This window comes from Arachis ipaensis, chromosome B2, assembly GCF_059453495.1.
Source record: "Arachis ipaensis isolate K30076 ecotype BB chromosome B2, ASM5945349v1, whole genome shotgun sequence".
Taxonomy (NCBI): domain Eukaryota; kingdom Viridiplantae; phylum Streptophyta; class Magnoliopsida; order Fabales; family Fabaceae; genus Arachis; species Arachis ipaensis.
In genome coordinates, this window is record NC_142437.1 from 17,739,743 (window position 1) to 17,764,322 (window position 24,580).

A 24,580-nucleotide genomic window follows, 5' to 3' on the forward strand; every position below is an offset into this window, starting at 1 on the left:
TAAAATTGAAGTGGAAAATGACGATTTTATAACGTTTTGTAACTTTAAGGATGATTTTAATAACAAAAAAAGGTCGGGGACGAAAAAAGTACTTATCCCTTTAATTTACATTAGAAAAATATTACTTTTATTGGAGGTTTTGAAAATCGAACGGTAGGATTAGAGATTTTTTTTAAATAAATAAAATAAATTTTTTAATTATAAAAAACATATAATTTGTAGTATTTTTACCAATTTAAATTTAAAAAATACTCACACGATGACATCTTTATATGAAGATGATATTGTGAATCTTTAGATAATTAATCAAACATATTTAGTCAAACATATAAACTTATCTAATGGTTCATAATGCTATCTTCATGTGAAGATGTCATCATGAGAGTATTTACCTTTAAATTTTATGTCTTATTTAGTTTATGTATAAACGAAATAAAAATGTACATATTTCGTTTATACTATAAATGAGATAAGGCACTATATGTGAAACATGTATATCTCGTTTATAGTGTAAATAATATACACACAATCTTATTTTGTTTACACTGTAAATGAAATAAAAGACAAGCAGTGACAGATCCAAAAAATTTTATCAGTGGGTGCAAAATATATATAGTATAATAATAATTTATATAATTATACTATAGTATTATAAAATATGATTACTCATCAAATTATTTAACTAACAAATTAAAATAATAAAATAATAATTTAAATAATAAATAATTTAAAATTCCATTCTTCTTGGTTTCATATTTTGAAAAGATTGAATAATCTTTTCATTGTCAATACAATCAAATGTCTCTCTTTCTATGTATGTCACTAAACAATCATTTAAAAATTTATTTCCCATACGGTTGCAAAGCCGACTCTTTATGATGTTCATAGCAGAAAAAGTTCTTTCAACTAATGCAGTTGCTACAAGCATAACTAAAACCAAAGCCATAGCATTTACAATGTCTTGATCATTCCTTTGTAATGCTTGAGATAACTTGAATTCCATTAATAACAAAATTCACAAAATAACAAAATTGATCAATTAATAAAATATAAATTCAGTATAAAATATTTCTCCGTCAGAACACAATTACATCAGAACTCCATTAGAATTCCATCATAACACAACTATTAATTAACAAAGTAACAAATAATTACATTAGAACTCTATCAGAACACAATTACATCAGAATAAATTCAATCACATCAGAACAAATTAATGAACTATATCAAATTGAATGAATTAATGAACTATATCAAATTAATAAACTATATCAAATTAATAACAATGAAACAAATGAGAATAAAAACTGAATGAAGCAACTAAGTGAACTAACTATATGAATTATGACCAAGAGGCTAAGAAAACCAACACAAATACCATCTAAGAGGCTAAGACCTAACCAAATTATAAGCAGCAGAAGAGAAATGCAGGTACAAATCCAGAAGACTGATAAGAGGAATGCAGGTACGCAGCGGCAGAATCACACAAATCATAAGCAGTACCCAACGGCAGAATCAGCGGCACCCAGTGGCAGAACCAGTGACACCCCGCACCCTAAACTGCTGAAGATAGAACCAGATCCAAATGCCGAAGGAACGGGAAGACAGAACCAGAAGAGGATTGAAGGCTTGAAGCTGTGAAGACCAAAGAGGAAGACCTCACCAGACGCTGAAGGAACGCAGCGGCAAAACCAGACGCGGGTACGCGGCGATGCAAGGAGAAACCGATGGAGCCGACGCGGGAGAAATGCTGAACGGGACAACGACAGAGAAACTGGCGGAGTGGGCGAGTGGTGGTAGACGAAAGTAACTCTGGAGGGCTGGAGTCTGGAAGTGGAGGTTGGAGGCTGGAGAAAAGGAACAAAATTAAAAAAAAAGGGAGAAGGAGAAGGGGGTTAGCCCGTTAGGGATTTGGAGGGTGGGGAGTGGGGTCAAAATGAATTGGATGGGGGGGGGGGCAAATTAGACAATTCACTGGGGCAGTTGCCCCTACTAGGTGCTGAGTAAATCTATCCCTGAGGACAAGTTATGACATTTATATTGTAAACGAGATATGGTATGACAGATTTTCAGCACCTATAAAAGGAGCTGCTACCATTTGCATTCTACATAAACATTTCACTTCTTCTCTTCTATTACTACAAGAAATTACCGGAATAGCGACCGATTTAGCAACCGATTCTGGTGGTCGCTAAAACCTTGGTCACTAATAAAAAAATAGCGACCAACTTCGGTTGCTAACCGTTAGCGACCGATTTTTTAGCAAGGCCACAAGCCCTCACCAAAGAGTATCGGTCGCTAAATCGGTCACTAGCATAATCGGTCACTAAATGGTGACCAAATTTTCCGTCGCTAAATCGGTCGCTGAGTAAATCGGTCGCTAAATGGCGACCAAATTTTCCGTCGCTAAATCGTTTGCCATGAAATCTGTCGCTAAATCGGTTGCCAATGCCTGATTTGAAAAGCTAAAATCAGCCACTAAATTGGTCGCTAATTCCTGAACTAAAAATCTAAACCGATCACCAAATCGGTCGTTGTTCTTGATTTTAATAATAATTTTTACTAATTTCACATTTACCACCATTAAAACTTAATTTTCTAATTTGTTTATGTGCATAATAACATAATAAAGTAATTTTCTAGTTAGGAGTAGGACCATCTTGAAATACAGGGGTAACTCGATCTGTCACTCCAATAAAAATAATATATCAACCAAACATTGGAAATACAGAAATGAATTTATCCAAACAAAATAGCAAGGTTCTGAGAACCGAATCGGTCATCGAACCATTCTAGTCACTGATTTACTGGTTTATTGGTCTAACCGGTCTAACCGTAGTTCAACCAAAAAATCGTTTTAGAATAAAATAATAAATAAATTATAAATAAACATCTTAAAATATAAGTATAGTTTAATATAAATCTTAAAATATCTTTTAATTTTAAAATACTACATGAAAGATCATCAACCAAAGCCATATGATCTTATAAAAATATACTAATAAAACTAAAATTAAATATAGAATTACAAGTCATCATCTAGATTTTCAATGATATAAAAAATTAAACAATTCTGATTCCAATGAATCGGAATAGAAATTGAAACTCTATATTTGGAAGTTTGATAATGAAAAAATGAGCATTGGCTACTCTTGCAGCTTCTTCAATCTCAACTTGGTCAGCATCAAATCTTTCTAAGAGTATGTTTTCTCTAATTGTTGTCGCAAACAAAGCCGGTTTTTGCCTCACTACTCCTATTTGCTGCCTCAACCATTTTAGCTTCAAACTCTTAACATCATGTCTATCTAGCAAAACTTGTCCTACACACAGTTTCTTCAATTAATTAGTGTAACATAACATACCATACCATATCATATGGCCTTTAATTAATATGCATAACTTCAGTTTTAGATTTTTTAATAAGCAAGTAAACTACATACTAAACAAGAATGCATTACTTAGCCATCCCTCAAATTAGGTGAGAAATTGTAACTTTTAAGTTTACCTAATGAAGGGTCATAGAATCTCTCTATGAGGGACACAATCGTGCTCTTTCTGGAGCCGCTGTTGAGCAATCCTCAGTGCAGATGAGTAACCTTGCAGTGCTCTATTCTCCCCAACAAATGCCAACACCACTCTGATTTAAACAACATTCTGCAAAACAAAAAAAGCCTCAACAACAATCACAACACCAACCCAGATGAAAAAAAGTTAAAGAAGCTCCCAAGATTAATACTTTGGTGTATTATTAGCCTGTTCAACAATGTTGCCTGCTTGAGAAAGAGCTTCTTGGCTTTTAGTACAGAGCTTAGCCAAAGTGGTTGTGTGAAACTGTAAATGGCTCCAATGACAGCTACAGAGAAATAAATCTATTTTTAGCAATAATTTCAACAACACAAAATCAATTATTTGATTTCTATTCACAATTTCACATTCAGAAATTAAAAGCAGCAACAAAGTAACAACTCCATTTTTAGCAACAATTTCAATAACACAAAATCAATTATTTGATTTTCATTCACAATTTCATATTCAGAAATTAAAAAAAAGCAGCAACAGAGTAACACATCCATTTTTAGCAATAATTTCAACAACACAATCTATTATTTGATTTCCAATCATAATTTCACATTCAGAAATTAGAAAAAAAGCAGCAACAGAGTAACAAAAAAAATAATTATTCAACAATTATTATTACAAAAAAAATTAATACCTAGGGCTAGAAGCTGGATGCTAGAAGCCTAGAACAGGGCAGAGCTGGCAGTGGTGTGGAAGTTGCTGGGGACAGTGGCTGGGAAGACAGTGGCCAATGGGTGGTGTGGAACAGAACTGGCGCCGGTGGGAAGTGGCTGCGCAACGGAGGCAGGAGGCGAGACCGGCGACGGTGGCTTCGATTTTCAAATCCAAACGGCGGTGGCTGGACAGACGTTGCGCCGGTGTCTTCGAAGCTCGAAGTTGGGATGGTGGCGGTGGCTGGACGGACTTGCACTGGGGGCTTCGATGAGGTTGAGACGAATTAGAGCTGGAGTCTGGACTCTGGACTACTACTTCGCGTTGTGGAGGCTGGAGACTAGAGGGAAGATGGGTCAGGGAATTTAGGGTTGCCCATCTCTGCACAATGAAACGCAATGTTTTTGTTAAAATTCAAAAATCGGTCGGGTCACGGTTTGGTTCGGTTCGACCGACCGATTTTCAGAACCTTGCAAAATAGCACTAAATTGGTATGCCCACAAAGTTCGAAGCTTAAAACTCATGTTTGTGAAATGTACGATCAGAATACAAGTATAATACTATAATGTAACTTTGTTCATAATGCTTATGCCTTTGATTTGCTTAGGATGTAGGTATGATGTCATTGTGAGCATGGCAATCTACTTGATCAAATTCATACTGAAATCCCATAGTTTCTTAGTCAAATCAGCATCAGTTTCATGGGAGGTTGTTTTAGACAGGTTGCTATCAGAGAAGTATTTTTCACTAACTCCCTTCACTTGTGGGTGCAATGCTACATAGCATGTTGTTGCTGCTCCCTACATAGCAAGCAAAATCTCATATTCAACATGATGAATGTTTCAACTATCTTGTATGCTAAATAACCATATATATATGATGTCATGTGTCATACATGTTGGACATTTTTAAGCACAAGTCTCCCAATTGCATTAACTATAACTGCATGAACCAAAAAATTGGATGGAAAATGAACCAAAAGCATACTTTATGAGTTCATAAAATAGTAGAAACTTAATTTCAAAAAAAAAAGCAGCACTGATTTACAATTAAATTATTTTTTTAACTCTGACAACCCAAAACTGCAAACTTTTTTTTGAAAGATAAATACTACTACTCTGTCCTATTATTGAAAGGTGAATTATACAATTCATATCCAATTTTATAGATATTTCCAAACAATCACAAGTTGAGCAACAAAATTTGAAAAGCTAAGTACTATATTAAAATAAACAGAATTTGAAAACAATGTTTAAAAGTAATGAGATTCCAGGCGAACCGAATTGTCCTGCAAAAATGAATGCAACAGCAAAATAACTTTCTAGAGTTAAAAAATTTAAAATAAATAAATTGAATGCAGGCTATGTATAGCCCTTGTATGAAAACTAGAAGCAAGCTCTCGTTCCCAACATATTAGGTTCCTCAAGAAGTTATAATTTTCTATCATAAAATAGGTATTTCAGAAACATGAACAAACTAAAGCTACTAACAAACAAACAAGGGGGAAAGCTGAGTCATCTTAAGCCTTAATGCAAATCTAATTTTGCCGTTACTCTTCCAACAAACACTTCGACGAGTAATTTGATGACAAAGAACAGCTCTTGTAGCAATAACATGTTATCAATTATATGCATGTAACTGTAGTGGTAAAAACAAGAACTTGTGCAAAAAAGTCTAAGAATTCCCAATGTTCTCAATAAATCTTCCTTGGACTAAAGCTCTCACCAATTCGCTTAAATCTTGCCAGTGGAAGAAATATATCCAGTGTTGTAAATAGGATAATAAATGTCCTCTCGGTCCATCAATGTGCACCAAACCATCCTTCTAGGATACCAGAATGATGTTCTCCACTTGCAGATGTTCCAGACAGCGCATCACCTGCAATATCACCAATTCAAAACTGAATTAGTTAGAAAGCCTTATATCTGTTGCCTCCAAAAACTCATACGTGAAACCTAAGCCTATAACAGAAACTAACATCAAAACAACAATGATAGAAAAACAAATTAACCATAGCCAGTTCCACTAGGTGCAATCAACTATATACATCAGGAAACATCATACCATCCTATGTATCAACAACAAAAAAGCCTCATCTCACTAACCACTAGGTGAGGTCGGCTAAATAGATCAAATAACACCATAATTCCTGGTCAAAGAACACATACGTATTTAGCTTCTTTATACTTGAATCCTTTTAGTAACACAATCATATATTTTAATAAACTCAAACAACAAAATCAATTAAGGAAAGGGCATAGCATACCAATTATGATCATGTAAACAATGAGCACACCAATGTTATTGATTATGATATATAGCTGCACAAGTGCTTTCCCATATTTCCCAGATGAATCCCCATGAGGCCACCATAGGAAACAGCTTTTCCTGCCCTAGTGAACCTGATCAAGAACTCAATTGACTTCTTAGTCAACAAAGCCATGAAGACTATGAAGGCGAGGCCAGGCAACATCCCCAACTCCGTCAAGGTTGCAGGCAAGGCCATGATCCCAGCACCAATGATTGTTGTTGACAAGTTGAAAACTGCTCCCGAGGATGAAGCTCCATTGAAATCATCAAAGCAGCATCACTCTCTTGAGTCTTAGGCAACAAGGAAGCGTTCTCATTAACTATTGCCTTGTTCTTCCTTGACTTCTTTCTCTCAGTCTTAGGTGCATTGCTCACAATCATCATTTTCAGGTTCAAATTATCAAAGGTTTTGGAAAGTTTAAATCCAAAGAAGCTTCAGCTTTGTAACTGTGTAAAGAACAAAAAAATGATAAACAAATAAGAGTTTTACAGCTTAATCTGTTGGGAACGAGAGCGAGGTAGGTAAGAGAAGAAGGGAAGAGGTAAACGAAAATGTGAGTGCGCGACAGTATATATTAGCATCATTTAATTAACCCTACTGTTAGTGTGTATGAATGAGTCAGCAGTTATTTTAGCAACCCTTTAATCCCTTCTCCATGAGTGGATTGAAAGAAGCTCATTCACTCTCTTTCCCTCTGTTTCATCATCTGCTCATAGCTTCCAAGTGATATATTTTCCCTGAGTGCAAATAGATTTTGAGATGAATTATACTAAAACTTTGAAAAATAGCTCTGTGTATAGGCACGGACCCATGCATAGTAGTGAGGGGGCACTTGCCCCACTCTTATTTCATATTTTTCAACAAAAAAAATTATATATATATATATATATGCCCCCATTTTAAATTTTAAATGACCCCAGCCACTACAAATAAATAAAGTCCAATTGTTAAAAGCCCCAAACTCATTTTACCTTTCTATCATTTTGACTATTAGTTAACCTAATTAAATTTAGTCTTCTTCTATTCTCAAATTCCAACCGTCACTCATTTATTCTTTTAAACCCTCTTCTTAGTTTCATATTTTCAATCTTCTTTTCTATTTCTTATCTAGTGATCATTTTCTCTTCATCAAAAGGTAAATTTTAAGTTTTCTATTTTGTTTTATATAACTCTCTATGACTCTATTTATTTTTCAATTTCATTGTTTCTCTTTTTGATATTTTCAATTGCAAATTTTAATTCAGACAATTATAGTTTAGGTATTAATCTATTTTTTATTCTCTTCATGAATTTATATATTTTATTTTATTCTCAATTTAGTGATCCTTATTATTTATTTATTTGTTTAACTTTCGTCCTATTCTATTATATGTAATTATATTGCATATAAATTTTTAAAGTGAATTGATCAATTTACTAATTTAAAATATATATTTTTTATTTTTAGAAATAATAATAAAAAATATTTCAAAAGAAAGCTACCACTAGAATCTGAAGTCACTCCATTATTCTCTTCTAATAAAAAGAAGTTCTTAGAATTGAAGCAAAAAAAGTTAGCGGCTATGTAATTTTTGGTTTTTTTTTATTCGAATAATTAATGTGCATTTTTATATTTTTAAATTTAAATTAATATATCTTTTTATTGTAATGTGTATTATTTTTGCCCCCTCAACATAAATTTTCTGGGTCCATCACTGTCTGTGTACTCAAAAATAAGGTATAATCTAAAAAAAAAGATGGAAAAAAAAATTGGTCAATAAAAAAGAAAGAAAAGAAAGAAGAGAAAGCTCAACTAACGAGCATAAGGTACTAATTAGTAACACGATGTATATATATTCTCATGCAAGTTTAGAGGATCACATAATAATAATGCTTTCTTCGCCTACTATTATTACAAATAATGGATATCAAATAATCATCATTCAACGAGAGACTAACACCTTTTGCTGTACTCAATCTTCCTTGGTAACTATCACAAAAAGCTTATAAATAACACATGCAATGTACAAACAGTTTTATAGTTAATGTATGTTATATATTTAATGTCCAGACTCCAGAGGCAAGATCATTTATGTTAATAGCGGCAAAATATTAAAGAGAAGGTAGAAAAATAAAGAAGGTAAAAAACCTCATTATTATCCAAATCAAAGGAACAAAATAAATTATCCTCAGAACTTGCAAGCACTAACCACAAATGCACACTATTCTACGAAAGAAAATGGTCATCCAAAAGATTAAATTAATGAAATTTTCTGGCAGTTCTACTACAGAGCTCAGACAACAAATCATGCGTACAAAATTTGCCCACAACAATTCACTCTCTGATTAAAAGAATTGCAGAAATAGAATGATAAATAAAGTGGCACAAGTGAGAAGAAGAAAAACTTTGCATTTGTATCAAGACAAGACTAAACGATCAAGAACTTGACTTCTTGACAAAAGTGTCATTTGCAACTTTGGAAACACCATAGGCTGAATGATGAATACAAAAAGGATTTATATGAGAAATTTAATAAATGGAATAAGAACCTGCTCTACAATGTTGGCTTCCACTTTAGCCCACTTTAATTTTAAAGTGTTATTCTAGCTGAATATATAGAATAGACTTGAAATTCAAGAACTCACATGATTTTTAAAAAACCTGAGCTAATAAGTTTGATATTGCTGGCAGGATCCATAAACATCAAGCATTAATTAGCAAAGGAAGAACAACCATTTTGTCCTAATACACATTACTTTTTTTCTTCTACATATCAAGTTATCATTTAAAATTTTCTGATCCAGTAGGTAAAATAGAACTCCAAAGAAAATGATAAAATAATTACCAATCTGAAGCTAACATTAGAAAACACCTCTTCTGGTTCCAACATATAAATCCGGTTTGCCAACTCGAATGAACCTTGCCACCGCATAAGAATATTCACAAGTACAATGAAATCTCAACCATCTCCATAATAGCAACCAACTTTCACAACTCACAAAAACATGAATTTCTTCTCTACAAATCTCTAATAGAACTCGGTCATAAATCGCTGCAAGCCATCAAAATGCGTAAAACCCTCAATATAAAGAAATAAACGAGAAAGGAATAAGAGGCATAACTTGCAAACATAGAAGACAGAGGCACGACGACGGCAGAGGAGAGACAGAGATCAGCCACAAAACACAAACACACAAATTTCATTTATCATTTGAGGCATTTTCGGAATCAATTAACAGGCATGCCATCATATCATAGAGAACAATCTAATTAATAATCACACTTACTAAAACAACTGAATGAAAAATAGAAAACACAAAGATTGAAGAATAGAAAATCACTAAAGTTTGAAAGAAAAAAAGAAGAAACAAAAGATCAATTCGAACGGAATCAAAGAAAACACAAGAAAAACACATTTTCTAGTAGGCGAATCAGATCAGAGAACGAAGAAATCAAAAACAAAGAAAAAAAACCTGAAAACATATTTAATTTGAGAGAAAGAGCGTTTTTATTTACCTCTTTGAAAGAGCCTGAGCTTCTTCCTCCATGAACTGGCCTCAATGCAAACAACGAAAAGCGATAATTAGAAAAAGAATTCGAAAATTCAGAGAGAGAGAGAGAGAGAGAGAGAGAGAGAGAGAGAGAATAGTGCGTGGATGAATGTGTGAACCTAACCGGAGCGGGTGGAGGAGGTAGGAGGTCAGGTAGCGGTTTCCGTGGGAGGAAGAAGACGGTGGTGAGACCTCAGGAGATGGCGCCGAGACCGGAGAAGACGACGCCGATGGGACCTCAGCAGATGGCGGCGAGACATGCGCAGAAGACGGCGGTGAAAAAGACGACAACGCGCGCAAAAGAAGGATGACAGTATCTGATTGGAGGATATGAGAATGGTGTGGGTGACTTAAGGTTAAGGAGGGTAATTTAGATAATATCTTTGTTTTTTTAAACTTAGCGACCCTTTTGTGATGGATTAATTTATAAAATTGGTCGCTAATTTAAAAATTAGCAACCTATTTAGTGACCATAACTTTAGCGACTGAATTAGTAACCAACCAGGTTATTCTATTTACCTATAAATCGGTTGCAAAATCGGTCGCTAAATTAAAAAATAGCGACCGATTTTAGCGATCGTTTATATTCTACTTGTATAAAACTAGTTGGTTGCTAATTCGGTGGCTATTAGTGACCGATTATGTTAGTGACTAAAATCAGTCGCTAGATTAACAATTAGCAACCAATTTAGCAACCATTAATTTTGTAACTGAATTAGCGACCAAACAGTTGTCTACCCTGTTTCACTATCAGTTACAAAATCGGTAGCTAAAATAAAAACTAGCGACCGCTTTTGTGACCAATAGTTCCAAAGACATTATTTCTATTTTGGTTGCTAAATCAGTCAATAAATAAAAAAATAGCAACCGATTTTAGTGACCGATTTTATTTTGGTTGTATTTAAAACTTATTGGTCGCTAATTCAGTTGCTATTAGCGACCAAATTTGTTGGTCGCTAAAATCGGTCACTAAATTACATTTAGCGACTGATTAAGCAACCAATATTGATTTGGTCCTGGAAGTTCTATATCGGTCGCGATTCCGGTACTTTCTTGTAGTATGTGTTTCTTCTAAAAAATCAGCAAAAATATATAGTAATAGTGGATATGTGGTTGTAAGTGTGTATCTCAATTATCATATGAGAAACAGTGACACTGGAGTGATATTTGAGTGTGATAATCCCATTCTGTTGTTCACTCAGTGAGTAAATTTTTTGTCCGAGCTAAAAAGTCTGATATTGAGGAGCGTTTGTGCTAGCGGGAGAAAAGAGATCAGAAAGGTTAGGTATAGGTTGCTAGCACCCGATGAAAAATGGAGTTTTTTGGTTTCGTCTGTTTTGGTTCTATGACGATGAGCATGTGCGCCTCATGTTTGACATCAATGGGAAAATCATGGTAGAACACACCACAAAAAAGACGTTGAGAATTATTAAAGTTACTGTCGGATTTAGCATCGATAGTTATTGGCGGATTTTGCGTCGGATACAAGATAGTTTAGATTTTTTGAAAATATTTACCGTCGAATTTTATATTCCAATGCTAATTCCGACTGTGATTAATGACGCAAAATATGATTTTATTGGCGCCACAGTTATCGACGAATTTACCATCAGTTTTAGCGGACTGTAAATGATTTTAATGAATTTAATGACAACTCTACCTATTTTAAATATCTCTAATAATGAGATATCAAAGTAACACTACTCCATTCAAACTCAAATCTCAAAGAGAGCTTGTGTTGATGCTCTTATGTGTTTTGGTGGTGCTTTGAGCCTTCAAACCATCTCTTATGTATAGAGAAGCAGATGTTAGAATTTTTATTCTAATTGTGGTCCAATTTGTTAATATAGAAATTAGTTTGGGTGGTATTGTAATTATTCATTATTATATTGACAGTTGGTCTGTTCTTTGATGGAAAGAACACGACTGTTCATCATAAACTTTATAAAATTTGGGTCCCCAATTCTGATCATAACAACAACAAAAAATACACCTTGATTCCATCTGGCTCTCTGTGATTCAAGAATTGGAAGTTCCAAATTAAATCAAAGAATTTATTGGCAATGGCTGGAGGTACGTAAATTACTGGTTTTATAAAGAAATTCTAACATGTGGTATCAGAGCAAAATTGTCTCTGCCTTGCCATTTAAAAATTTGATTACTCTGCATTATTTTGATAAATTATTTTCAAAAGAAGAATGTGTAGTATGAATTTTGAAATAAGTAAGAAAAATCATTGAAAGTTAAAGTTGACGTACCATAAGAAGAGAGAATAATAAATAATATTCTCAGAAAGAATCTTCTAAATTTGTGTCGTAGTTGTTCTTCATAATAGTATAATTTTCCATGATTCCCATAAGTTTTCTTATTCTTGAATTAAAAAAAAAAGGAAAGAGAGAAGAAGAAAGGGAAGACGGTGGAAGAAAGAAGACAGAATAAACTTGTTTCAATGGATGAATTTTGTTTGTTATATAATATTAAATGCTTTCTACTTTTACGTTGAAGTTGTTGTGTTTCAAAATTTAAATTTTATTATAAAATTCAAATTTTGGTTGGAGTGAGGTTTGAACTTGGATCTTCTAAATATTGGCAAAATAGTTATCCATTAGATCATCTTCACTTTTGATATTAATCATGTTATTGAATTTATTTATTTAATGATTATATTTGCATGCAATATAAATTCTTCCGCTGCATATCATATTGTGATTAATATATGATTTATTGAGGAGTAGCCACAGCATCCTTAATAATAATTATATTTAAAGAAATCACATAAATATTAATATAATATATTTGTAATTGTTGTGAACTATATAATAAACTTACCTACAGGAATTTATTATGTTATTCACATATAATTAGATTGAAATAGAAAATATTTTTTACTTCTTAATTAGCCTACAGGTATTAAGAAGTAGTATTTTATTTTCTAGTTTCAATACTTTAGTTCATATAGTAAATATTATGTGTGTTAAAATCTTTGCCCACAGGTAGATTTTAATGATACTATAATTTATATTTATTTTGATATGACTTGCATTGGCATGTATTATCATATATTATAGATTTTGATGTGCCTATTTAAAGTTGAGTAATGTTAGCATGATTTATTATTTGCAGCAGTAATGATATCTGAAACTGTATCTGAAGTTCATTTGTTAAGTGGTGACAACTATAAAGAATGGAAAGATAAGATTCTCTTTCACTTAGGGTGTGCAGACCTTGACTATGCTCTTCGTAGGGAAGAGCCTCCGACACCTACTGATGCTAGTTCTCAAGCCGAGGTAGCATTATACGAACGGTGGGAGAAATCCAACCGTTTAAGTATGATGTTCATTAAGTCTCGTATTTCAGCTAGTATCCGAGGTTCAATTCCTGATTGTAGGAATGTCAAGGATTATATGAAGGCTATTGATGAACAGTTTGAGTCTTCTAGTAAGGCACTTGCAAGCACCCTAATGGCACAATTGTCATCTATGAGGCTTACCGGCGTAAGAGGTGTGCGTGAACATATCATGAGGTTGAGAGACATTACAGCACAACTGAAAGCTTTAGAGGTTGAGATCTCTGACTCATTTCTGGTGCATCTTATTCTGAATTCTCTTCCTGTCCAGTACGGACCATTTAAGATTTCTTATAACACACATAAGGAAAAATGGTCCATTAATGAATTACTGGTGATGTGTGTGCAAGAGGAAGGAAGGCTAATTCAGGAACTTGGTGAAAGTGCACTATTAGTGACAAATGAGGGTAGTAAAAAGCAAGCTCATAAGAAGAAAGGAAAGGGTATTGTATCCCATCCTATGAAGAAAGAAGGTGCACGGTGTTTCTTTTGTAAAAAGAAAGGACACATGAAGAAGGAGTGCCCAAAATTTAAAGTTTGGCTTGAAAAGAAAGGTACTAACCTTTGTGATCTTATTCCTTCAGTGTGTTTTGAATCTAATTTTTTTGAAATATGTCATGACACTTGGTGGATTGATTCTGGTGCTGAAATTCATATTTCAAATACCATGCAGGGTTTCATAAGGAAAAGGAAACCGATAGGAAGTAAACTGAGCATCTATATGGGCAATCGGATGCGTTCACGTGTGGAAGCTGTTGGAACATTTAGGCTTGTATTAAGTACTGGTTGTATTTTAGATTTAGAAAGAACCTTTTATATTCCAGATTTTTCTAAAAATTTAATTTCTTTATCTAAGCTTGTAAAACAAGGATTATGTATAAATTTTTATGATGATTCTGTTGACATTATTAAAAATTCTAATATTATTGGACGTGGTACTTTAATTGGTGATTTATTTAAAGTCCATTTAGCTAATAATGTTCCATCTAGTCTTATGGTTATGCATGGTAATGGTATGAATGAAAAATCCTCCATGTTATGGCACCGAAGGTTGGGACACATCTCCATTGAGAGAATAAAGAAATTAGTAAGTGATGGAGTTCTTGAAACTCTAGACTTTACTGATTTTGATACTTGTGTGGATTGCATTAAGGGAAAGCAAACCAAAAGGTCTCAAAAAGGTGCTAAAAGGAGTTCTGACATATTAGAAATAATTCACACTGACATATGTTGTCCTGATATGTCCTTAAGTGGTCAGAAATACTTCATCTCCTTTATTGATGATTATTCACGATATATGTATCTCTATATGCTTCATAATAAATATGAGGCATTGGACGCTTTTAAAGTTTATAAAGCTGAAGTAGAGAAACAATGCGGAAAGAAAATTAAGATCGTGAGATCAGATAGAGGTGGAGAATTCTATGGGAGATATACTGAAAGTGGACAAGCACCTGGTCCATTTGCAAAGTATCTTCAAGAGCATGGTATTGTGGCACAATACACCATGCCTGGCACACCAGATCAAAATGGTGTAGCTGAAAGAAGAAATAGGACTTTGCTGGATATGGTGAGGAGTATGCTTAGCAACTCCAATCTTCCTTTATCCTTGTGGAGTGAAGCCCTTAAGACAGCTGCGTATATATTAAATAGAGTTCCAACAAATGCAGTTTCTAAAACGCCATTTGAGCTATGGAAAGGTTGGAAACCTAGTTTGAATCATATACGTATTTGGGGTTGTCCTGCTGAAGTTCGGATTTATAATCCACAAGAAAGGAAGTTGGACCCAAGGACGATAAGTGCCTATTTTATCGGCTATGCAGAAAAGTCTAAGGTTACAGATTTTATTGTCCCTCCCATTCAAGTAAAATAGTTGAATCTAGAAATGCAAGGTTTTTAGAGCATGATGTGGAAAGTGGGAGAAATCATCCTCTTAAAGTTGTTGAGAATGATAATGTTTATCAAACCTCTCCATGTACAAGAATGATTGTTCAATACAATGCCCATACAAATAGGGTCAATGTAGAACAACCTATTACTAATGTTCCACATCATGAAGATAATGTTCAAGTAGATCATATGGTGGAGGATCAAACTCTTCAAAATGAAAATGTTGTTCAAGAACATATTGCTCAAGAGCAACTTCAAGAAGAGGGAGAACCTGTTATGCCACTACCTTTACAAGAGGTTGATGATGTAACATTAAGAAGATCAACAAGAATAAAAAAGCCTGCAATTTCTAGTGACTATGTAGTGTATCTTGTTGAGTCTGACTATGATGTTTGTGATGAAAATGACCCAACGACGTTTTCACAAGCAATGGAAAGTCGTAATTCCAATTTCTGGCTAGATGCTATGAAGGATGAAATGAATTCTATGGCAGATAACCAAGTTTGGGATCTTGTAGAATTGCCTGATGGGGAAAAGGCCATTGGCTGTAAATGGGTATTTAAAACCAAGAAGGATTCATCAGGTAATATTGAGCGCTACAAGGCTCGACTTGTTGCCAAAGGATTTACTCAAAGGGAAGGAGTTGACTACAGGGAAACCTTTTCTCCTGTTTCAAAGAAAGACTCTTTCCGCATCATTATGGCATTGGTAGCACACTTTAACATGGAATTGCATCAAATGGATGTGAAAACGGCCTTCCTTAATGGAGATTTGGAAGAAGAGGTCTATATGAGACAACCCGAAGGGTTTATCTCAAGTGCTGGTAAGGAGTTAGTTTGCAAGCTTAAGAGAGCAATGTATGGTCTTAAGCAGGCTTCCCGACAGTGGTATTTGAAGTTTCACAATGTGATTTCTTCATTTGGATTCATTGAAAATATTTCTGATCAATGTATATATCACAAGGTTAGTGGGAGCAAGATCATATTTCTCATCTTATATATAGATGATATTTTGCTTGCAACAAATGATTTAGGGTTGTTACATGAAGTGAAACAATTTCTCTCTAGACATTTTGATATGAAAGATATGGGTGATGCATCTTATGTCATTGGCATAAAGATTCATAGAGATAAACATAAAGGAATTTTAGGTTTATCTCAAGAAGCCTATATTAATAAAGTTCTTGAGAGGTTTAAAATGCAAAATTGTTCACCAAGTGTTGCACCTATTGTGAAAGGTGACAAATTCTGCTTAAATCAATGTCCCAAAAATGAACTTGAAAAGAAACAGATGCAGAATATTCCTTATGCTTCAGCTGTTGGAAGCCTAATGTATGCTCAGGTCTGTACAAGACCTGACATTGCTTTTGCTGTTAGCATGTTAGGAAGATATCAAAGCAATCCAGGAATTATCCATTGGAGAGCTACAAAGAAGGTCTTAAGGTACCTTCAAGGGACCAAGGACTTCATGCTTACATATAGACAAACCGACAATTTGGAAATTATTAGATACTCAGATTCAGACTTGGCGGGATGTGTTGATTCTAGAAAGTCAACGTCAGGATACATCTTTATGCTTGCTGATGGAGCAGTATCTTGGAAGAGTGCAAAACAATCACTTGTAGCCACTTCTACCATGGAAGCCGAGTTTATTGCTTGTTTTGAGGCTACATCACAAGGTGTTTGGTTAAAGAATTTCATCTCTGGGCTTAAGATTATGGATTGTATCTCTAGGCCATTAAGAATATATTGTGACAATTCAGCTGCTGTGTTTATGGCTAAGAATAATAGAAGTAGTAGTCGAAGTAAGCACATCGACATTAAGTACTTAGCCATTAAAGACCGAGTTAGGTCTAATGAGGTACAGATAGAGCATATTAGTACTAAACAGATGATAGCTGATCCTTTGACAAAAGGCATGCCACCAGGATTGTTTAAGGATCATGTTACTAGTATGGGTTTATGTTCTGTAACGTCACTTATATGACTCATGTTATATTATATGACATATTTGGATATGAAATTCCTATTATTGTTTGTTTCTCATTTGGTCAGTATATATGCGCATACATGATTGAGAATGACAAATAAAATTCAGTGAATGACCTAGAATAAGCATTGGGCTTATTCCTACAGAAATACCACATGAAGAGTTTATTCAGTTAGGAGATATTACGTTGTAATACATAGAAGGTAATACTCGATTAATGAGAAACTACCGCTATGATTCGTGTAATTTGTCTTAATTGTTTAAGCATAGTATGTAATTACAAACTATACGTAACAAATGTTGGACCAAGTGGGAGAATGTTAGAATTTTTATTCTAATTGTGGTCCAATTTGTTAATATAGAAATTAGTTTGGGTGGTATTGTAATTATTCATTATTATATTGACAGTTGGTCTGTTCTTTGATGGAAAGAACACGACTGTTCATCATAAACTTTATAAAATTTGGGTCTCCAATTCTGATCATAACAACAACAAAAAATACACTTTGATTCCATCTGGCTCTCTGTAATTCAAGAATTGGAAGTTTCAAATTAAATCAAAAAATTTATTGACAATGGCTAGAGGTACGTAAATTACTAGTTTTATAAAGAGATTCTAACAGCAGAAACAATCCAAGCCACACACAAGAGCACTTGGTCATTAAAAATTATTATAACCAAACATTAGTGGTTTGTATTTAGGGGTGGCAGGCGAGTAGAGATGGATTTTTTCCTATATCCGGCCCCACTCGGCTCTTTCTACTTAGATACTATCCATTCTATTTTTATTTGCGAGTTCTAAATTATTGTATCCTAACCCACTTTCTTAAGTACATGTTCCGTCTCTATCATTCCTATAGTAATTAAATAAAATTTTAAAATTTACATATATATTCATACAACGACATACGCATTATACATTATTTTCTCACTGAAAGTAATTATTCCTAAATATCTGATCTGATATCTTTTAAGAGAGATACAACGACAATCTTAATGCCAATTAATTCATAACCAGTGCGCAAACTAGAGCATCTACTATTTTAATATAATGTATTAATAATTGTAGGAAGCCTTAGATTCCTCATTCAATTTGTTGTATGGTTTGTTGATTATATTAAAGATATTATAGTTATTAGGTATGTGTAATTACTTCTCTCAAAATTTATAAGTGTGTATTATGTAATAATGATCCATACTAAGCTAACGGTAATTAATATCTACAATAAAATAATTAAACATAAATAATTTAATAATTTATTTTCAAAATTTATTATTAAATATTAAAAAATATTTTAATAAAGTATTTTTTACATTGAGAAGGTTCACAAATATTTTTTATAGTTAATTATTAAAATGTAGTTCATACTTATTTTTTGTACAAACCTTCTATGTCAAAACAATGATCTTATCTATTTTTAATATTTACTAATTTTTAATATCAATAAAAATTTTGCTTTAAGTTATCGATCAGGATTCTTTAAATTTTTTCTTAGGATTTCTTCCAATTCCAAAGAGGATGACAGAATTAAATTTGGTCGGTCATAAACTTTAAATTTAGTAACCTCCAAATCTAGAGTTCTCCATATTTAAAAGAGACAAATAGTAAAGAAGAGATAGAGAGAAACAAAATAAAAGGAGAATAAGGAAAAGAGAAGGGGTAAAGTATATTTTATCTTTGAAATTTGTCAAAAAGTTTTAAAAATATTTTTAAGTTTTATTTTATTTTAATTTTGTTTAAAAAATTTTTGATTTGTATTAAATATATTTTTAAAAGCTAAATTTTTAAAAGGATAAAGTATATCTTTTGTCCCTAAAAGTTGATACAAATTTTAAAAATACTCTTAAGTTTTATTTTGTTTCAATTTTGTCCCAAAAATTTTTTATTTGCATCAAATATACCTTTAACGGCTAATTTTTCAAAAAATTTAACACCAATTCAACAACAATTTCGTAAGAACAACCCTTAACACAAGCAAATCAAGCATAATTTTCATATATTACTGTTAGATTGGTCTTAAATGTTTTGAAAATTTAGCCGTCAAGTATATATTTAATGTAAATCGAAAACTTTTGAGACAAAATTGAAATAAAATAAAACTTAGGAGTATTTTTGAAACTTTTGCCAAATTTCAAGGATAAAAAATATACTTTATCCTTTTTAAAAAATGTAAGACCAATCTAACAATAATATATAAAAATTATGCTTGATTTGTTTATATTGAGAGTTGTTCTTATGAAATTATTCTTGAACTAGTTTTTAATTTATTAAAAAATTAATCGTTAAGAATATATTTGATGTAAATAAAAAATTTTTGAGACAAACTTAAAACAAAATAAAATTTAAAGATATTTTTAAAATTTTAACTAAATTTCAAAGATAAAAAATATTCTTCACCTCAAAAAATAAAAGGAAAGGGCGGAGGGAATCACAATCGCCGCCATCTCGAACGATCAACGCATGGAGGAAGAGAAAGGGTTTTGTCACCAATGAAGAAGAAGATAGGTGGAGGAGGAGCGCCACGTCATTTCCAAACACGGGTCCAATCCCCACTTTGACGACATCACCACCACAATCAACAAACAACAATAGCACTATGCCTTCATAACTATAACTACAACAATTTCTGAATTAATTTTTTTTTTTTAATTTTGATCTGAATCTGAATTCAAGGGAGGTATGGAACTCAAGACGAGGGAGAAAGAGAAGAGGTGGATGTATGGGATCATGGTGAGGTAGAAATTGAGAGTGAATGCAAAAGAAAATATTCTAGAGACCGAAGCAAGATGGATCAAAAATTTAAAAATTTAGGATTTTGTTAGGTAGACAATATGAACAATGAGCTTTAAGATTGGCCTAATAAAATAAAAATACATTACACTCCTAAATTACCTACTTAAATTTTAATATTAGAATAATCATCCGTACATCTAGTGAATTAAACATCCGATATATCAATTGTTTACATTATTTAGTATTTTTATTGTCTACCTATACTTTTCAAAAAATTTAGGGTTTGAAAAATTAAAGGGGTAGTCATTTTTATTATTATTTAGTATGTTAAGAGATCGAAGATAATAGTAAGAATAATTTAAAAATTTAATGTATTTTTTATTAAAAAAATAAAAAATTAATAATTAGATATTTTTATTAACAAAATTAATTTTTATGAATATAATGTTAGTTAAATTTTTGTAATTAATTTTAGCAGTGTTCGAATTTTTTGTAATTAGAAATAATTATGACTTATAATAAGTTTAATTATTCTGTCGGTTCTTATAATTTTATCGAATTTTTAATTAGGTCCCTGTATTTTTTTTTAATTGGATCTTTATATCATATCAGATTTTATAATTAAGTTTTTACCGTGACAAAAATATTAAAATTAACAAAATATTCTGTTGAACTATAGAAAATATTCAGTCAAATGTTAGGTATATTCGTTTTGTTTAATATAATATTCTGTTAATTCTAATATTTTTATTATAGTAGAGATTTAATTACAAAATTTGATATGATATGAAGATTCAATAAAAAAATAATATAAAAATCTAATTAAAAATTTAATAAAATTATAAGAATTCTTCGAGTAATTAAACCATCATATTATTTCTGACAAGTTGTAGTCTTAAAATATTTATGAACATGGATAATGTTAAAATAAATTATAAAATATGATGTGAGAAGTTAGTTGATACAAATGTGACAATCAAGGTTCAAAAAACCGGATCGGTCATCAAACCGCTCTAGTCATTGGTTCACTGGTCTAACCGGTTCAACCGGTGGTTCAACCGAAAAAATTGTTTTAGAGTAGAATAATAAATAAATTATAAATACACATCCTAAAATATAATTATAGTCTGATATAAATCTTAAAATATCTTCGAAATTTAAAACACTACATAAAATATCATCAACCAAATACACATCCTAACATCATGGTTTATCAATAATCAAAATCCGCAAGAACTTGTTGCAAATCTGCTTCGGTGGGATGATCTTCACCTTCATTCCCACCCTGATCAGCAGAAGAAAGAGATGCAGCATAAAGACCACTACTACCACCGCCACTTGGATATAAATCAGCATCAATTTCACCTAATAAAATAGAAATGTTATCATTATATTATAAACTAACAACATTCTAATAAATCATTAGAAATTAAATATACTATACTCACGCAATAAGTCATCCACATTACTAGGAAGATCAGGCTCTTTCTCTACAACCTCTTCAGTCACCCAGAAGTCAACTTGACTGATACTTTCATAATCAATTGGATCATGCTGTGTCTTTTGCTTTCTTTTTTCTTTTTCCTTCCTAAAAGGTTAAATACAATATATGGAGATTTAATAATTTACAAATTTATTATGATAAAGATTACAAATGAAACAATATAGTATTTCATGAAACATATATTACCTGGATTTAAGACGCAAATTATAGGTAACATAAACAATGTCATTCAGTCTATCATGCTCCAATCTATTTCTTCTTTTTGTATGAATTTGGTCAAAAAGGCTCCAATTTCTCTCACACCCAGAAGAAGCAGATGCTTGGCTAAGAATGCGAACAGCTATCTTTTGTAGACATGGAGCAGAGCCTCCGAATAACCTCCACCATTCATCTACCAATTATAAAATCATAACATATTATAAGATATTAATTAAGAACATAGGAGCTCAAAACAAGTTACTATTGATTAAACAAATATTCAACCATATTCTTACCAGGCTTAAGTTCAGATGCAGCTGGAATAACTTCTTGTCTATCAAAACTTTCCTTCCGATCTCTATATAAATGTATTTCTTTCATTGCCTGAACTGAATCCAAATTGTTATACTTGCAATACAAGGTAACAAGATCAAGCAAACCTCACATAACATCAGGTGCTTCTTTATAATTTTCATTAAAAAAGAATTTAGGATTCAGGAAGTAAGCTGCCGCATGAAGATCTTTCTTCAAATGCTTGTCCCATCTTGAGTTGATAATATCTGTATACGGCTGATATGCAGTCTTGGATTGCCTAAACATCTCCTTAATTGCATCTTCTGCCCTTAACATTCCTTCATAAACATACCCCAAAGATGGGGGGTCATCAGCATCAACAACCCTCAGCAAGTAAATCAGAGGGCTCACAAGTTTACATACAGTAAAGCAATCGTCCCAAAATTTGGCATCCAGAATAATAGCACTCACAGCTCTACCAGTAGCACTCCTTCCTAATTTGTGATCAGTGAAAATTGAATCTACAACCAATTGTTGCAACTCCTTTTTACGGTCAAAGATGCTCTTCAATGTAATAAACACAGTTGCAAACCGGGTTGCACCAGGACGTACAATTTCTCTCCACTTAGGTCTTTCTCTTAGCCAAGATAAGAAAACCGTATGATTGTACACAAATACTGTGATCTTTGAAGCACGAGTTGCAAGGTTAGAAATATGCGCCATGCTGCTTATATCTTTTAAAATAAGATTAAGGCAATGAGCAGCACATGGTGACCAATAGATATTATCATATTTTCTATTGATAAGCCTACCAGCAGCAACATAATTGGCCGCATTGTCAGTCACAACATGCACAATATTATTTGGGCCAATCCATTCAATCACCTCAGAAAACAAAGTACACAAGTGTGAAGCATTTTTTACCATACTGGAAGCATCTACTGATTTCAGAAAGCACAAACCTTTAGAACAATACACCAAGAAATTGATTAACGTTCTTTGTCTTTGATCTGTCCAACCATCAGCCATGAGGGTACATCCAGTTTCCTTCCATGCACTCCTATAACTATCAACTAGCATTTGACTTTTTCTTTTAAGATCAGCCAACAAATGAACCCTTAACTTATCATAAGAAGGCCCCTTGTAACCAGGTCCAATACCAGCAACACCATCTAACATATCTTGGAAATATGGCGACATCACAGCATTAAATGGAATTTTACAATCCAAAAGCCACCGAGCAAATCGTTTATCAACCTCGTGTATCGCCTCTTTGTTTTGCATAACACTTTTAATACTTGGTTGAGCTCCTGGAGTTGTTCTTGGTGCAAACATAGGAGGAATGACTTTGGCTTTTTTCTTTGGATCGCCTCCAACTCCTTGCTGACTCGAGGTACGCTGCTGTTCCTGTTCTTCTTGAGCTATTGCCTCATCAATTGCATCCTCTACCTCATCACCACCCTCTTCACCAAAACTTACTTTTCTTTTCTTTTTGCTGGCCTGAATATCTTTCAACAAACTTTTCATCTGTTTTTCCACATCATATGGAACTTTAGGACATTTTTTCACGTCTCCAATAATCTTTGCTAGATGTTTCTTCATCCTGTGAATTCCACCTCCATTGAAAACTTGTAGACAAAATAAACATTGATATTGTGGTTTTCCATTCACGTGTTGTAGAGAAACATATTTCCAAGCTAAATCCGTTTTTCCCCTAAGGTTAGAAGAACCTTGTGAATGACTATCGTTAGCACTACGGGAATTAGGATTAGCAGCATCATTCGGAATAGGAGTATCGGCAGGCATGTTATTATTCACAGAAGCATTGTTATCAGCAGTTGCTTCTTGATTAATACTATCTTCCATAACTAAAATTAATAAAACATGTATGAAATTAAACAACACAACACAATACAACACAACACAATGAACAAACACAGCCACTTACTTTTCAGATTATTAATTTCTTATGCTAATTGCTAACCAACAAACAGTCAAATAGAAATTGAGCAGAGGAACGAAGTTCATAGAAAATGCACAGTTCACAAAGAGCAAGTTCACAGGAATTGAAATAAAAAATTGAAATAAAAAAATGCACAGAGCAAGTTCACCGAACACAAATTGAGCAGGAAATGCACAGTTCAGTTCACAAAATAGAGCAGAAAATAGAGCAGAGCACCAAACACAAATTGACCAACAAATAGAAATTGTGCAACAAAGAGGAATTAAGCTGCAAAATAGAGCAGAAAATGCACAGTTCAGTTCACAAAATAGAGCAGAAAATGTCAAAATGCACAGTTCAGTTCAGTTCAGTTCACAGAAAATGCACAGTTCACAAAGAGCAAGTTCACAGGAATTGAAATCAGAAATTGAAATTAGAAAATGCACAGAGCAAGTTCACCGAACACAAATTGAGCAGGAAATGCACAGTTCAGTTCACAAAATAGAGCAGAAAATAGAGCAGAGCACCAAACACAAATTGACCAACAAATAGAAATTGTGCAACAAAGAGGAATTAAGCCGAGGTCTAAGTTTAGTTAACATTGAGGACAA

General features: G+C 32.9%; 2 protein-coding genes across 2 annotated transcripts; one reads left to right on the forward strand and one right to left on the reverse strand.

The window, feature by feature from the left end:
* Positions 1-13,200: 13,200 nt before the first annotated feature.
* On the forward strand, positions 13,201-14,126 carry LOC148573169 (uncharacterized). The gene is made up of 2 exons (XM_088503616.1): positions 13,201-13,972; positions 14,092-14,126. Exons 1-2 carry the CDS (start codon positions 13,201-13,203, stop codon positions 14,124-14,126), a joined length of 807 nt encoding a protein of 268 aa, XP_088359742.1.
* A 7,118-nt stretch (positions 14,127-21,244) lies between these two features.
* On the reverse strand, positions 21,245-23,893 carry LOC148573170 (uncharacterized). The gene is made up of 5 exons (XM_088505697.1): positions 22,244-23,893; positions 22,030-22,141; positions 21,722-21,926; positions 21,480-21,619; positions 21,245-21,396 (listed from the first exon to the last, which is right to left on the reverse strand). The coding sequence occupies exons 1-5, from the start codon at positions 23,891-23,893 to the stop codon at positions 21,245-21,247; spliced, it is 2,259 nt and encodes a 752-aa protein (XP_088361823.1).
* Between the last annotated feature and the right edge of the window lie 687 nt (positions 23,894-24,580).